This window comes from Saccopteryx bilineata, chromosome 2 (genome assembly GCF_036850765.1).
Source record: "Saccopteryx bilineata isolate mSacBil1 chromosome 2, mSacBil1_pri_phased_curated, whole genome shotgun sequence".
NCBI lineage: Eukaryota > Metazoa > Chordata > Mammalia > Chiroptera > Emballonuridae > Saccopteryx > Saccopteryx bilineata.
In genome coordinates this window covers 190,186,026-190,204,167 of record NC_089491.1, presented here as the reverse complement: position 1 = coordinate 190,204,167, position 18,142 = coordinate 190,186,026, and the positions used below count along the sequence as shown (strand labels likewise).

Below are 18,142 nucleotides of genomic sequence, written 5' to 3'. Positions count from 1 at the left end.
TTTACATGTTACAACAAAAGTATCATTTTTATTGGCGGCATAATATCCCATTGAGTTGATGTACTATTGTATTTATAACTTTACTGTTAGTTTGATTCCAATTTATAGAACTATACACAATGTTGCAATGAACATCTTTATTACATACAATTTTTCCTTCTTTTGAATTATTTCCTTAGGATAATAAGGTAGATAAAAGGACATTTACATTTACAGCTTTCTAAAGAAATTGCTAAACTGTCTTGCATAGAGTCTATCATTATATCCTGCTAATTATGTAAACATAACAGCAAAAATATTAATAGGTATAAAATGGTACTTCCTCAGTATAGTTTTTATATTCATGGTCTTTTATTTTTACTGATTTTAAAGAGAGAGGAAGGGGGGGAGAGAGGGAGAGAGAGAAAGAGAGAGAGAGAGAGACAGAGAGACAGGAACACTGATCTGTTCTGTAAGTGCCATGACCAGAGGTTGAAACAGCAACTTCTGTGCTTCAGGAGGAAGCTCTAACCAACCTAGCTATCTGGCCAGGGCTGTATTAATATTTTTGATAAATACTAATGTTACATCACACTGTTTCAAAAAACATTTATTTATTGTATCTCTTGTATTCTATTTGTCCATTACCTATTGATACCTTGTTATTTTTAATCGAGTTTTTGTTTGTTTCAACAACCTTTTTATAAAACCCAGTTACTTCTCTTTCTTTCATATTTTTTACTTACCTGTTTTTAAGATGTGCCTCCAGATCACAGCGCTGCATAACATCCTGGCACACTGAAGAAAATGGACATGATACTAATAATTTGTCCAGAAGTTTATGAACTAGAATACTAGACTTCTTACACAACTTAAAGTGAAGCCTTTTGCGGTCCAATGGACAGAAATCTTTCTCTTGTAAGAAGTTTCTGAGGCACTTGCAGCAGAATGTGTGTCCACAGGGTGTATCCAGTGGCTGTAATAGAGGTTGAAGGCAAATATGGCAGACCAGGTCATCATCCACTTCATTCTGGTAATTATACAAGTGGTTTTCTCTTGTCCAGTGCTGCTGGCCACATTCAAAACACAGAGGATTAAAAGAGGAGGAGGAGGCGTGTCTCACAGATAGTATCTCATCACTTGTTGTTCCCATTTTGAATTGACAGATGCAGGTTCTGTATCTTCATACGTTAGATTTCCACTTCTACTTCAAGTTCTGTTTTCTTTAATAGACAGGAATGTATTTGACTAAAACCAAGGGTCTCTAGATAAACAAACCAAAAAAAAGTAATTAATATCTATCAAGATAGGCTAAAAGTAAAAAAATTGTATTATTAGTAAATTTTGTTTTTAGTAAAAAATTAAAATTTAGGTCATGTTGGACTTACAGTAATAATGTAAGAAGTAGAATGTCAACTGTAGTTGAAAAAAATTATAAAATAAATTTTCAAAAATATTTTAAAATTAAAAAGAAATCACAATAACATTTAGAACAGGTAAAAAATTAGTCATAAAACATAAACATGAAATTAATTTGCTAGTTAGCTAAGAATGTGACAGACTAACAAGTTCTAAGTGAAAAAAAAAATTGCAATTAAAAGCAAAGATGCCAAATATTATATGTGACATAAGAAGCAATTTGATTTAGCAGCTAAAATCCCCAAATACTTCACTGCTCAATGTCTGTTTTGAAGCCAATTAATCTACATAGTATGCTAATAATGTAAAATGAGGTATAGTATATATTTGTATTGGCAATCCCAGTCATGGTTCTTTGCTTATGACTGATTTTATGTATTTATAAGACTACATCAAAGACTGTATCTTTGAAATGTAGTCTCAAGGATAATTCAGTGTATGTTAAAAAATTACCTTTGCACTGCACTATTTTTGGGGAGAAATGGATTTCAAAATATGTATGTATTATTTGAATATTCTCTCTATATATAACAACACAGGAAGATAAATTACAGAAAGATAAATCTGCACCGCGCTTATAAACATTTACACAAACTTCAAAAAATAGTTTAATGCCAATAAAAGAAAAATTCTTCTGTAATTCAATTAAACAGATAAGACTTGTTATAAATATCAATTCCACCTCCTAGTGTCCCACATTTCCATTTGTTCTGGCTTATTCAGAGCATGAGAGAGAGAGAGAGAGAGAGAGAGAGAGAGAGTGTGTGTGTGTGTGTGCGCGCGCGTGCATGCTTGCACACAGATGGGGCTCCTCTCCAACACAAGATTCTTACAACAGCCTACTCCAGTTCAGTTCAGGCCTAGCAGAGAATGCTCCCTTCAGATAAGGGTTTCCAGATTCCTGCTGCTGCAGCACCAGAGGTTAAATAGTCAACTCTAAAGGCAGCAACTGTCTCTACTCATTCTTCTGTAAATATTTACAGTGTCTAGTATGTGCCAAACATTGAACAAGGGTAGAGAAGTAGGGGGAGGACGGTTAAGCAAACCCATTATTAAAATGCAATGTAATAAATATTCTGGGCAAGTTATGAACAGGATGCTATGCGGATAAAGAGAAAGAGGAAAACTGGTATCTATCTCATTTTGGCTTTGTGGCTAGAAATACTTTCAAAAGGGGAGAAAATACGGACTGCGGAGTTGTGACAGGAAGCATTAACTCAAGGGCATCTCAACGGCTGTCACAAGAGCTTGAGAGTGCATGTACGTACCTTCAGGGAGTATGGAGCAGACCAAGACCTCTGGGGCAAAGAAAATGTATTTGGGGCAGAGTAATAAGACTCAGTGTCCCTGCTCCAAGGACAGAAAGAGTAGGACACCAAGTTAATGCTGCTAGCGTTTGTTTCAATAATAAAATACTGCTCTGTTCAAATATATGTACTGTTATTTCCCATGGATAAGATGCTCCCATGTATAAGACACACCTTAATTTTGGGGCCCAAAATCTGGGGAAAAAATGTATTACATAAAGTTATTGTACTCAAGTTTTATTCATCATAAAATTCATACAACTCCTCATTACTGTCAAAACTCCCATCCATTAGCTTGTCCTCATCTGTGTCTCATGATGAATCATTGTTTTCATATATTGCCTTGTCCTCAGTTCCATCTATGGCATTTGAAATGCCACACTTCTTAAATGACTTGACAATGATCTCAATCTTGATATTATCCCAGGATCTTTTCACCCAGGTACAAACTTCTCCTATAGTTGGTTTCTTCACTCTTCCTTGCTGGTGTCAGATTGTCCCCAAACAAAAAAAAAATCTACAAAAATGAACACAAAATCAAGCGCGAAAAAGCAGGAAAAGCAAGTTAAAAAATCTACAACCACTGTATAAGATGCACCCAGGTTTTAGACCCCAAATTTTTCGGGAAAGGGTGCGTCTTATCCATGAGGAAATACGGTATTTGTTATTTTATTTATTTGGTATATTTAGTAGAAAAAAAACATTAACAATTTAACAGATTTAACAAAAACTGATATGAATTATAACAGGGTTGGACAGGATTCAGATAGAATGGCTTACCTCAGATAGTTTTTAAATCGCCATATAATGATGGTAAGATCAGTCTGTGATCTAGACCCCTACCAGTGCCAACATTAAGAGAGGAGACCTCTTTCTATTTTGTAACTCATGGGGCTTCTTCCTTATTCTTTGAGCACCGTTAACTTTTTAAACGTCAGTGCAAGGTATGTGAGATTAAGGTGAGAAATATGTATCATTTATCTCAGGCAGACTGCTGCCTCAGCCCAGGTATTTAACACAGAATGTTGACAGACACTTGTTTTCTAGTCAATTAGCAATAAAATTCATATATCCTTTGGTCTTCTTTGTCTGTGACAGTCAGAGGAGGATCTAATGGTGGGCACACCAGGCGCGTGCCCTAGGCCCCAACTTCTGAAGGGCCCCACAAAACCCCAACTTTACACTTTTTTCTAATGACACCAAGTTTGGCTTCATATGTGCAATTTTTTTTTTTAGATTTTTTTATTTATTCATTTTTATTAGAGAGGGAAGAGAGAGAGGGAGAGATAGAGAGAGACCAGGGGGAGGAGCAGGAAGCATCAACTCCCAAATGTGCCTTGACCAGGCAAAGCCCAGGGTTTTGAACCAGCGACCTCAGTATTCCAGGTCGACACTTTATCCACTGTGCCACCACAGGTCAGGCCATATGTGCAATTTTAACATTAATAGTATATAATATTTTTTATTTATTTAAAAATATGGCCTGACCAGGTGGTGGCGCAGTGGATGGAGCGCTGGACTGGGACACAGAGGACCCAGGTTCGAGACCCCAAGGTTGCCCGGCTTGAGCGTGGGCTCATCTAGTTTGAGCAAGGCTCACCAGCTTGAGCCCAAGGTTGCTGACTTGAGCAAAGGGTCACTCAGTCTGCTGTAGCCCCACAGTCAAGGCACATATAAGCAATCAATTAACAACTAAGGTGCCCACAATGAAGAATTGATGCTTCTCATCTCTCTCTCTCCCTTCCTGTCTGTCTGTCCCTATCTGCTCCCCCCGTCTCTGTCACAAAATATATATATTTAAAAATATGGTTAACATGTATTTTTATTTTCCCTGTCTCTCTCCTTTTTTAAGGGGCCAAATATTTTCTTCTGCACCTGGGGCCTCAACTGACCTTAATCTGCCTCTGGTGACAGTGGTTATTCTAATTTTCATTTCTTCAAGAAAATATATTGCACTTCTAGCTTCCCACATATGACTAGAAAACATTCTCTTAAGATCATTATGTTTAAGCTATATTCTAAATCTCTAAATAACTTAGTTCTTTGATTATTTTCATTTTATCACAAAATATTTTCAAGTAAAGGAATATGTTCCCATTTAAAATACCAAATAATAACTGCATGATCTCTAGCCCTGAAATGCCTGTTATCCCAAAACAAACATTAAATGAAAAATTATCATAGGAAGATGGCTAATGTGTATATGAATACTGATTAAAAAGTTGTGATGCCATGTAGCGGAAGTAGTTACCCTGGTAGCTCAACCAGACTGTGCGGATTCAAACCCTCCCTGTCACTTACTAGCTTTGTGATCTTACTCAATTTGTTTCCTTCTCATCTGTGAAATCGGAATAATAATAAATATACTTATGTGTGCATGCCTGACACACAGAGGTGCTATATAAGTACTAGATATTATTACTATTAAAGATAAAAAATATGTTTAAACAGATTTTGATTTGCCCCACACCATACAACTTATGATTACTTAGTAAGAGTAAAGGAAGATACTGTAAATCCAATTCTTTCTTGTGTCACAATAACTTAATAGTAAACTAAGTAATTATAGGAATGAGGGAAGACATTGATGAAAGCCTTGGTGTGTGACTGTCATTGAAGACAAAAGTAGCCCGACCCGGATTTTCCAGCCACCAGTCCCTCCCTTCTACTCCCAATCCAGGCAGAAGATGCTACTTCCACTTTTTGTGCAAGTCCTTCACTATAACCTTATACTACTCCTCACACTGCAGCCCCCACTTTAGCTCCTCTTTCAGAACTGAACATGTCACAGGGCGAAGCTCAGTAACTACTGAATGACCAAGTGAGTGGTAATCTCTTTCTCACTCTTGGTAAGTTTAGGTGACCAGAAATATATCTTTGTAAATAAAAGAATATGCTCATGCTTATATAATTTTGAGTTCAGATATTCTATGAGTACAATTTGAAATATTAAAATACAAGTTAAGTAAATAATAGTCAAATATTTTCCAAACTATAAAATGTAGGATAATGTGTATTTTTACAAATTACATTATATGTTTAGCTAATATTCCGGGAATAGTAAAGACATGGAAACTATTAAATTGGCTGGGGATATTACAACACATCTAAAATAATATCTTGAAATATAGCCAGTGTAATAGAAAGGGAGTTATAAGACATGAGTTATTACCTAACTCCAGTGATGACTGACATGCTTGCTCTTCCTGGATTATGGTATAAGAATATCTGAGTACATAATACAGACTCTTAGAAAGAATTATGTTTTTACATTTAACTATATATTATTCAGACCACTTCTCTCTCTATTAATTTCTTCATTTTTTTATTTTATTTTATTTTTTTAAGGTGAGAGGAGAGGAGATACTGAGGCAGACTCCTACATGCTCCCTGACTGGGATCCATCTGCCAAATCCATCTAGGGATGGTGCTCAAGTACCGAGCTATTTTTAGTGCCTGAGGCTGAAGCACTTGGGTCAACAGAGCTATTGTCAGCACCTGGGGCCATGCTCAAACCAATCAAACCACTGGCTGTGGGAGGGGAAGAGGGAGAAAAGCAGATAATTGCTTCTCATGTGTGCCCTGACCAGGAATCAAACCTGGGATGTCCACGCAGAGAGTACTATCTATCCAATGAGCCATTGGCCAGGGCCAGATCATTTCTCTTGATGTTACTTTTAATTCAAATTGAAAGATTCCTCACTGGCCCCTAACTTAGGAGGTCCAGCACAGGAAAAACAATGATGAGCAAAGTATCACCACCAAAGTATGGTTAGATGGGAAACAACCCTGGATTCCTCAATGCCAAGAGTCTAAGAATATTCTTCCTCCCAACAAACTCCTATTCACTATTAAGTCTTAGTTCAAGCTCTATCCCCCCTATCCAAGCTGATGTACCTCCTTCCTACCCTTGGGCCCACCTTCCTTAGCTCAGTTTCCTGCTGCTTTTTATACATATCTGCTTTCCAACAACTACAACATTTGTATGCTTCCTTACTATCTTCTCACCTCTTTGAGGGTAAAGACAAGTGTCTCTTTTTAGCTCTTCTATTCCAGTTCTTGGCATATATTATGCACTAAAAAAAATTGTTCTCTGGCACATATGTGAGCCTAAAATATAGACGAGTTCTGAAATGTACAATTCTACAAGCTCGCAAAGGTAGGTTTACAGTTGTGAGTACACAGAACACAAAGTTTACTCTTACATTAGTAATTATTGTATTATTTTCCATATGAACAACTGTAGACCTACTTTTGCCCAACCTGTAGAAACACATAAGAGAAAACCAAGCACATTTATTTGTGGCACTGCAAAACAGTCAATATTGGACCCTGCCCTATGATGACAAAGAATAACATCATTCCACTTAATCTTCCAAAGTCTAGCCACAAGAAATGATGACATCAGATTATTTACAACAACATAGATGGACCTTGATAACATTATACTGAGCGAAAGAAGTAAATCAGAAAAAACTAAGAACTATATGATTCCATACATAGATGGGACATAAAAACGAGACTCAGTAGAAAATGTTTTAAAAATAGAATAGAATTTATGTAAGGCTCTCCTTTCATAAGGTAAATATTTCTGTACAGATATTCAGACATGTTTCTTCCAGTAGGAAAAGACTGTGGGAGAACTTTATTCCAGGAAATGCAGACTCCTCCAGTATGGGCTCATCTCAATATTTTGCCTTTTTCAGTTTTGTCTTTTTAAAAAGTATTGTTGGTTATTTCCTTACTTCTTAGTACTCTGTACCAGTAGTTCTCCAAGTGTGACCCAGGACCCCTTAATCTCTTTCACTGGGTTCATAAGGTCAAAACTGTTTTTCCTAAGGCGTTATCTGCCTATTTCACTCTCATTCTTTCATGAGTATCTAATGGAGTTTTTTTTAGAGGACACCTGACATGTGATCTTACAAAAAATTGAAAACAAACACAGATTTTACTTCAGTTTTGCAAAAATCTAAAACATTGCCTCTCTTGCTATATTTTTATTTATTTATTTTTAAAGGTTTTATTCATTGATTTTGGAGAAAGAGAGAAAGAAAATGCATCGTAGGGGGTAAAGGGAAGCATCAACTCAGAGTTGCTTCTCATACGTGCCTTGACCAGGCAAGCCTAGGGTTTTACACCAGCAATTCCAGCACTCCAGGTTGATGCTTTATCTACTGTACCACCACAGGTCAGGCATGATAACTTTTATTTTAAAAGTAAGTTATTTTTCATGAAAATGTGAGCATAGGTTTATGGTTTAATTAGCAAATGAATGTTTAAACATTTAACTAAAACTAATTGCATTGTCATTTCAGGAAGTTTATATAAATGTAATAATATAGCATGCAAACTTATAGAACCGGCTTTTTTTCACTCAGCATCATACTCTGGAGATTTATTCGCACTGGCTTGTATGTGTATCCATAGTTCTTTCCTTTTAATTGCTGAGTAGTATTTCATAGTGTGGCTGTACCATGGTTTTTAGACATTCACCTATTGAAGGACATCTGTGTTGCTTCTAGTGTTTGGCATTGCAAGTATAGCTGTATAGGTTTTATGTGAACGTAAATTTTCATTTCCCTGGGGTAACTACTCAGGAGTTTGGTTGGAATTGTGCTGTAGTTGCATGTTAATTTTTTATAAGAAATTGTCAGGCTTGTCCGGACTAGATAAAGAAATCCTTAGGTATAAAAGTTTGACAACAAAGGCAGCTATCAAAGTCGATACGACTATAATATGATACAGTTTTCTGTGTTGATATTAAGTATTTCTTTCAGACTTTGGAAGATTTAAAAAAAAATTTTTTTTATTAGTTTTCATGGGGTGACATCTACCTGGAACACTGAGGTTGCCGGTTTGAAACGCTGGGCTTGCCTGGTCAAGACACAGATGAGAGTTGATGCTTTCTGCTCCTCTCCACCCCTCTTTCTATCTCTCTGGTCTAAAATGAATAAATAAATAAATAAATTTAATTTTAAAAAGATATTTAATTAAAAAAATTTATCAGCTCAAGAATGGCTCTGGCCAGACTTCAAAAGATCATAACTGAGTGGGCCAGATCTCTTTCTCAAGATTAGTAGAAGCAGAAATTGGTATCATGGGAAGGAACCAAAGCCTTGGTAGCCTTGGTATTTATCTGAAATGGTGTTCAAGTGTTGCCAGAGGTTCTTCTGATTTATCTAAATGAGTTGTTTCAGTTATATGAAGTCCTAATATTGAGAAAAAAATTTTTTTAAATCCTTACTATATTGTAACTCATTGCCCACATTCAGATATAACACAAATAAGATAGTCCTTCAAAATATAAATACCTGTTACATGACTGGAAATAAATTATTATTTTTTTGTGTGTGTATTTTTCTGAAGTTGGAAACAGGGAGGTAGTCAGACAGACTCCCGCATGTGCCAGACCGGGATCCACCCAGCATGCCCACCAGGGGGCGATGCTCTGCCCATCTGGGGCGTTGCTCTGCTGCAATCAGAGCCATTCTAACACCTGAGGCAGAGGCCATAGAGCCATTCTAACACCTGAGGCAGAGGCCATAGAGCCATCCTCAGCGCCTGGGACAACTTTGCTCCAATGGAGCCCCAGCTGCGGAAGGGGAAGAGAGAGACAGAGAGGAAGGAGAGGGGGAAGGGTGGAGAAGCAGATGGGTGCTTCTCCTGTGTGCCCTGGCCAGGAATCAAACCTGGGACTCCTGCATGCCAGGCCGACGCTCTACCACTGAGCCAATCGGCCAGGGCTGGAAATAAATTATTTATACTGTAAATCCAGAAACATAAAGAGGCTGTATTATTTTAAAAATGACAATGGTTAAGACTGCACTCCAAATTATAATGGTTTCTTATTGTGGACCATAAATGGCAAAAAGCCATTTTAGATTTGAGGCTTAGCAAAAGGCTAAGTTCTCCCTCCTCCATCTCCATATTTGGCTATGATGCTGAGAATTTGCACCCACTTTACTTGCTTCCTTGGATTGCAGGAAGCAATATATACATGCCCTTCGTCTGACTCTTTGTTTCAGATGTTTGTAGATTTCACTAATGTATCCTCTTTTTGCCTTGGGAGAGTTCCTGTCTTAGCCTTGGATGTGCAACTTTGTATCAAGGTCCTTGATTTGCATATGGCTATATAATAAAGCAAACTGGGGCTATGAGGCACTCGGATACTGCCAGGCATGTTGAAGAGTCCTCCCGGTCCCATCATTTTTGTTTTGATAAGTGTGTTTCCTTAATTCCGCACCGGTATTAGGAGCCGCACTGGTCCGTGGCAGCTTCTCATGTTTCAGAAACTGATTCAAACAAAATCCCAGGTTTTACATGTTATGTATTGTAGTTTCTACTAGCCTTTTTGGTGTCTTTACTAGGTAACTTCTGCAAACAAAATATATTCAAAATCAAAGTAATTCTTCTTCCTAACCTTCGAATCTGACCTCCTAGTCATTTTTTATCCTCCTCTCTTTACATACATCTGTGTGCACTGTCTATATGTTTATCCGTCCATCTGTCCGTCCATCCATCCATCCATCCATCCATCCATCCATCCATCCATCCATGCAGGTTGTAGCAAATCTGTGCCAGGCACTGTTCTAGAGCTAAAAGTTCAGCACTGAACAAAGACTAAAATCCCTTACTCTCATGAAGCTTATATTCTGGGTAAGGGTGGGAGCCTCTAGAGCAGGGGTCTCAAACTCAACTCAGCATGTGGGCCGCAGAGCAAGATCACAGCCGTTCGGCAAATACAAGTAGGCCCCTAGGCTTACTTAATTTTATCCAAAATATTTTGAACTTCGTGGATTAGTCTGCGGGCCGCACAAAATTGTTCAGCAGGCGGCAAGTTTGAGACCCCTGCTCTAGAGGATAGGTAATACACAAGAAAATGAAATGAAATACTATTTCAGATGGTGAAAAGTGCTACAAAGAAAAAGAAAGGGAAGACAGTACTGGGAGAACGATAGCTTTTTATATAAGGTGTCAGGGAAAAACTGACTGTGAAGGTGGCACTTCAATTAAAACTAAAAGGAAGTAACTAGAAAGCCATGCAGGTATCTGGTATAAGAATGTTTGTTACTAGACAAATGAAATAAGTAGAAAGGCCTGGAAGTGAAAATATGGCTGGTATATGCAATGAACACAGTAAGGAGGCCAGTGTGGATGAAATGAACAAAGCAGAGAGAACAAATTAGAATGGTAACTGGGGCTAATTTAATCTTGTAGGGCTTAATAGAATTTTGGCTTTTAATCTGAGTAAGAATCTCAACAGGATTATGTTAGATTCAGGGAGTACTGGAGCTGCCAAAGAGTGTAACTATTGCAGGAACAGTAAGTGCTGATATGGCTCCTGTGAGGCTGGGAACAAAGAAGGTCAGAGACCCTTATCAGAAGTTTATTTTTGAAATTCGCCACTAAGCTAAAACCGGCCCCTGTTGCTATGCCGGCCCCTGTTGCTATGCTGCGTGTGACCTCCCTAGCCAATAGCTAAACTGCCACATCTGCTTCTGTCTATGCTTGCTCACTTAGGATATATAAGGGCTTGGCTGTAAGCTCCAGGCGCGGCTCCCATTTGCAGCTCCTTGTGGGCACGGTGTCTCCGGACATCTCGGGAGTTCGCCCCTGCGCAGGTTAAACTGGCCAATAAAGTAACATCTTAACTCCTGAAAGTCTCCGACATTTGTTCTCGTACCCGGTGGATGCTACATTTTGGGGGCTCGTCCGGGATTCTCCCTTGGCGGAGTTTTGGGTTGGAGACCGGAAGGACAGCTCAAGCTGAGTAAGTATTCATGGAGGATCCTCATTTGGTTTGGTTTTGAGCTCTGGAGCATATAAACCTGAGGTAGTAGGTGGGACGCCGCTGGTAACCTACCCAGGGCTTTCAGAAGTGGGACGCTGCTCTCTGAAATTTGGATATTTGGATTTGTTAACTTTGGGAGTGACCGGTCACATTAGAATCCGTTTTGCGCTGCGCTGCGCTGCGTTTTGTCTGAGCTCAAATGACTGAGTTGAGTGTGAGAGAGACAAGTGTGTTCTTTGTGTTAATAGTGTGTATTGCCTGTATCCTATCCTTTCTCATTATTCCTGAGTCATCTAAGATGGGACAACAGGAGTCTGTGCCGGGATCCCTGCTCGAGTGCCTGTTGAAGAATTTTTCTGATTTCCAGAAGAGGGCTCAGGCGTACGGAGGTCCACAGCCAAGTACAGGTTTCCTCCCGACCTTGAGCCAGCTGGAATAGCCTGCATTTAATGTAGGACGGCCCACAGAGGGCACTTTTGACCTTCCAATTTTGTTTGCTGTCAGAGCCATGGTCTATAGGGCTCCCCACCCAGACCAATACCTGTATGTGGATGTGTGGGTAGATGAGGGCAGCCATTTTGTCTCCTCCTCCGGGAGGGCAGCCATTTTGCCTCCTCCTCCGGGAGGCGCCGCTGGCACCAGATGCTGGCCCACGGGCACCTCCTCGCCTCATCTATGTGCCTTTTTCCACTAGTGATTTATACAATTGGAAACATCAGAATCCCCCATTTTCCGAGAAACCTCAGGGACTAATATCTCTCCTTGAGACCATTTTTAGGACCCATCAGCCCACATAGGATGATTGTCAGCAGATTTTACAAACCCTCTTCACTTCTGAAGAAAGGGACAGAATAATGAGAGAAACAGATGTGGCAGTTTAGCTATTGGCTAGGGAGGTCACACGCAGCATAGCAACAGGGGCCGGCATAGCAACAGGGGCCGGTTTTAGCTTAGTGGCGAATTTCAAACCTAAACTTCTGATAAGGGTCTCTGACCTTCTTTGTTCCCAGCCTCACAGGAGCCATATCAGCACTTACTGTTCCTGCAATAGTTACACTCTTTGGCAGCTCCAGTACTCCCTGAATCTAACAGATTACCCTGGCTGCTATGTGAGATCAATCTGAACGGGCCAAAAGCAGGAGCAATTAGGAGTCTACTGAAATATTCCAAGGAGGAGGTGATGATGGCTGATTGAACCAGGGTGGACATAGTTGGGACAGTGACAAGTGACTCAATTCTGGATATTCTTTGAAGGCAGAACAATATTATTTTCTGATGACTAAAAGGTGTACATTGGTTGATGGTGTGGGGGAGAAGTAAGCTATGACTCCAATGTTTTTGGTCTGAATTGGAAAGATAGAATAAATACAATTGAGATGCAAAAGTCTATAAGAGAGTAGATTGAATGAGCATGCTCACGTTTGAACATGTTAAACTGAAATGCTTATTAGACCTCCATGTAGAGACACTAGGTAAGCATAAATATGCAAGTGCAGGTCAAGGTAGAAGACTGGCTGATGACAGAAGTTCAGGTGCATAGACAGTCTGGAAAGCCATTAGATCACCAAAGGAGAGTGCATGAGTATTATCAGAAAAGAGAAGGGGTCTAAGGACTGAGTCTTTGGACATTTCAACATTCTGAAGTCTGGGGAATAGGAAGGAACCATACTGAGCAGGGGTGGTCACTGTGGTAGGAAGAAAATTAGGAGAGTATGTTGTGGAGAAACCAAATAAAGAAAGTGTTTTAAGCAGGAGGGAATGATTAACTATGGCAAATCCTGCAGGCAAGGAAAATAAGATTAGGACTGAGAATTAAATATTGGATTTAATGACAAGGAATTCACCAGTGACCTCAATACAGTTTTAGTGGAATGGTGAGAGCAAAACCTTCTTGAAAAGAGTTCAAGAGAGAACTAGAAGAGAGCAATTATAGCAAAGACAATTCCTGTGAAATTTTACTTTATGCAAAAGGGTCAATTTGTATTCTGAAAGGAACTTAGACAACCAGAGGTGACAACCTTCTTCAATCATTGAGCAAAAACACTTTTCACCTCCATCTGTACAAGTTTATTATCGGTATCTATATACAACCTTAATTCCTTTCTTCTTCCATCAGACCCCTCCCTCTCCTGTTTAAAAGCTACATAATTTCCCCTCTACCTGGGCTCAATATCCAATCCCTTTGGCAACTTTTGTCATTTACCTCCTCTTTCTTCAAATTCTCTTTAACTTTTCACCTCCACATAAGAAAGTTCATGTCTCAACAATTTTAAAAAATGACAACAAAACATTCTATAATTATTACCATTTCCTCCACTTCCATTTCACCTCCAATATTTTTGAAACATAAGACAATGCTTGCAGTCTCAAATTTCCAAGAGTTAGAAATCTCCATCAGTCACTGAGACTGGTTTTATTGTGGTCATAAATGTCTAACTCCCAAATCTAATAACTATAGTCACTTCTCAGTTCCAAATTCTATTTTACCTCTTGGCTTAAATTATACTACTCTCTTCTAGTTCTCATCCTACTTGCCACTCTTTTGTGATAATTGTCCAATTGTTTCCTTTAGGCTAATTCTAAAAAAGTTAAAATGTTGGGCCAAAAGGAGAGGAAGACTTTTGATTTACTACTTTACTGAACTGCTCTCCAAAATGGTGAACACAATTTTGACTGCTACTAGTAATGTATAAATATACTAACTTCTCCCAAATTATTCTAATCATGGATAATTTTATTCTTTTTAATATTTATAAGTCTGATAGTTGAAAATACAAAAGTATATCTCATTTTCTTTACCTTGAATTTTTTTTTTCCAAAGACAGAGAGATAGAGAGGGATAGACAGGAACAAACAGGAATGGAGAGATAAGAAACACCAATCATTAGTTTTTCGTTGCATGTTGAGATACCTTAGTTGTTCATTGATTGCTTTCTCATCTGTGCCTTGACCGTGGGCCTTCAGCAGGCCGAGTAACCCCTTGCTCGAGCCAGTGACCCTGGGTCCAAGCTAGTGAGCTTTTGCTCAACCCAGATGAACCCGCGCTCAAGCTGGCGACCTCAGGGTCTCGAACCTGGGTCCTCCGCATCCTAGTCCAACACTCTATCCACTGTGCCACCGCCTGGTCAGGCTTAACTTGAATTTTTGACTCCAGCTAAATTAAATATATAATTATTATCCTTATTTCTCTTACGAAATGCTTATAAATCATTGGCCTCATTTTTTTCTATTGTGTTCTAGTTTTTCTTCCTTTGTGCTTTTTAAAGCTTGCTAAAATTTTTAAAAATATTTTATTTATTGATTTTACAGAGGGGGTTGTAGAGTGAGAAGTATCGACTCAAAGTTGCTTCATTTTAGTTCTTCGCTGGTAGTTTCTTGTGTGTGCCTTGACTAGGCAAGCTCAAGTTATTGAACCAGCAACCTCAGCATTCCAGGTCGATGCTCTATCCACTGTACCACCACAGGCCACACGAGTTCTAGTTTTTCTTAATTGATATGCACTTGATTTATTAAGATAACAACCCTTTATCACATTACTGTAATTATTTTTCCCAAGACTCCTGTTTGCCTATTAGTTGTCTACTAGCACAAAGAAGTTGTCGATTTTCATGTAATTGAATGCATTCATGTTCCCCTTTCAAAGTTCCTCCCTACTTGTATACCCTCCTGCATAAAAAAAGGAGATAAAGATTTGTGTCTATACTTTTGGCTAAGAAGGCGTGTAGGTAAATACAGTATTCAAATTCTCCAAAGTTACAACTAAACTATAGAACCACCACCATTCAGAACCACCTGAAATCCAGCTGAATGGAAGTCCTACAACTAGGGATAAAGAAGAAATGGCATAGAGACAGGAGGGCAGAGCTCTGTTCCCACAACCATATGTGGCAGTGTAAGATCAGCAGGGATATCTCAGCTGTGGAGGTGCCCCCTGATGAGTGAGGGGTCCCGGCCCAGGGTTCCAAAGCCAGGAAAAGAAGTGTCTATAACTTCTGGCTGTAAAAATCAGCACGGATTGAGTCTGAGGGAGACAGTGAGCTGCTGGAGTTCTAGGCAGTTCCTCTTAAAGGGTCCATGTATGGACTCACTTGGACACACTTGCTCTGAGCTCCAGTGCTGGGGCAGCAGCCTGAAAAGAACCAAGGACATACAGGGAGGAATTGACCTGTCTGGCATCAGAGTCAGGGCTGGGGAGCAGCTCTCTGCCAGACAGAATTTCTGAAAGAAGCCATTGTTCCTTTTCTGAGACCCGCTCCCCCTCTATACCAAAAAGCCAGCAGGCAGGCACCGAATCTGAGTCTCCACCAACCTGGCTCACACTGTTTGCTCTGCCCTGGTGATTCCTTAGGATCCCACCTCATTCAATTTATGGGCCCACCCAAGCAGTTTTGGTGGCTCTTCCATATGAATGACCTGTCTTGGTTCATGCTTTAGACTTTCCTAAAATCTCTCAAACAAGCAGCATCTGGCCTCTGGGTACCCCATACTTCTTGCTAGGTGGCTCAGGCCTGGCACTAGCAACAGCTGGCCCTGGTTAGCAGCTTGGCCTCACCTGGGCACCTCCAAGCCCAGCACAACTAGCAGCCCTCTGCAGACAGAGAGGTAGGCAACTATAAGGAGAGCAAGTGAGAACAAGCAACCGGGCCAGGACAGAACATGAGGGTTTTTGTTATTAGACAAGGGATAGGACTGATGTCAAAAAGAGATACATGTTACTCTACATTGAACAGGGATTTACTCATGAGGGCACTTTTGATGTTTAAAGGGAATGAATTAGAGAAGATAATTATAATAGCTAATATTTATTAAGTTCTTACTATTTGTCAAACAAAGTACTGAGATTGGGAATTAACAGATTTACTCCTCATGATAAACCTGAGTTTGAAATAATCATCATCATCATCATCCCCATTTTTCAGATGAGAAAACTGAAAGAACATTAAATAACTTGTCCAAGATTCCAAAGCTAGTAGTTGATGTTGGAACCATGATTCAAATCAGGCCGTGTGATTTATTCTAGAGCTATGCTCTTGAAATGCACATTGTACTTAAGTACATAAAGTAAATATGTAAAGGTTATACAAGACTAAAAATATGTATGTACCCACATACACACACACACACACACACACACATACAGGTTCATACGATACAACCATGCATGTATATACAAATGTATATGTTCACATAAATAAATGCACAGACACAGGGAAATTATTTACCTTCTTGTTTATAGCACCAGGGAGGCTAATTTCCAGAAGAAAACATATTGCTATTTATATACAGGCCAAAATGCTAGGTGAACCTTATTCCTTAGTTTCACAGGAATTTCTCACAATTTGTACTTTCATTATTTTTACTGTGATAAAATGAAACCTTCAAAATGGACATTTTTATACCCACAATATTCAAATAACTTTGTGCTCCTCCATTCAGACATCAAAATCAATTTGAATGAACATGAAAATGTATAGCATCTCAATTTTTGAGCTATCCACCACTCTACGCAAGTTTCTTGGAAAACATTCACTTATATTTGCCATGGGGCATAAAAGTTTTACAAAGCTGTGAATGCAGTCTTCATATATAAATGTTTATACATATAAAGAAATGTTCAACCATGCTTAAGGCTTTCTTCCTAGGTTTTTAAGGAACAAAAGAAGCCTTTCTGTTCCTTCGACACAACACTGGCATCCAAAGTCATCTACTTTGGATGTGCCCTGTAAATTAGTATCTTGAGATCTGAAATCCACCTGTTTTTTCTCACCAATAGCTGTGGGGTGTATAAATCACTTTGAGTAGAACTGTCTCTATCCCTTCTAGCATCCTCAGTGCAAGCTGAACTTGTGACTTCTACTAAGAGAAGTTCACTTGCGCTATAGATGGTATAATTACGTATGTTCTAACAAGGTGAAGGTCAATTAGTAACACTTGTTTACAAAGTGGAAATTTGTGGGCCCTGGCCAGTTGGCTCAGTGGTAGAGCATTGGCCTGGCATGTGGAAGTCCCAGTTCCCTGTTCTCTGACCACAGCCTTCTGTCCTTCCAGCTCCATCACACCCACACTTTATATTAAAGCAAGGTCTCTCCTTGCAACAGAGACCTCTTACCAGTCCTTTATTTCATCCCACCCCCTATTCCCTACTGTATTAACATTTATTGGCCTTGAGGCCTTCCCTGTCCAGTTTGGAATCTGTTGTTAAGCACTTTCACTGGCACCTGCGCCTCTCTTGAACTTGTTTTTGTGCTGTGCCTTCCAGGAAACATCCCTGATTAACCCTGCTTCTCTCCCTGAGTTGCTTTGGTGGTATCATTAAAAGTGACAGACAATAAAAGTGAAAACAAACAACAATGGATCTAGTAGAAAGAGAACAGCACTTACACTTTAGCAACTCTTTTGCTGTCCAGCAAACTATTTAAATTGAAAAGGATAGGAGCACACAGTACATTATTAGAAAGCATAATAAAGAGGTTCAAAGTAAGCTTTCCTGAGAATGTGATGTTTTAGCTGAGATTTGAGAAAAGTCATGGAAAATGAAAGAAAGCTCATCAGAAAACATGAGGATAAACTTGGAAGTCTACAGGAATAAGATGAACTCACAAAACCATGGGCTATGCTAAGGATTTGGGTCTTCATTCTGTAAACA

The 18,142-nt window shown here is 39.2% G+C and overlaps 1 protein-coding gene across 1 annotated transcript in view; it reads right to left on the bottom strand.

Annotated features, from left to right (window-relative positions):
- LNX2 (ligand of numb-protein X 2) overlaps positions 1-18,142 on the bottom strand; it is a 72,638-nt gene that overhangs the window by 34,986 nt on the left and 19,510 nt on the right. The window contains exon 3 of the mRNA XM_066258963.1: positions 726-1,243. Coding sequence (XP_066115060.1) covers positions 726-1,132 — 407 coding nt within the window. The 5' untranslated portion in view covers positions 1,133-1,243. The remainder of the gene's footprint in view (positions 1-725; positions 1,244-18,142) is intronic.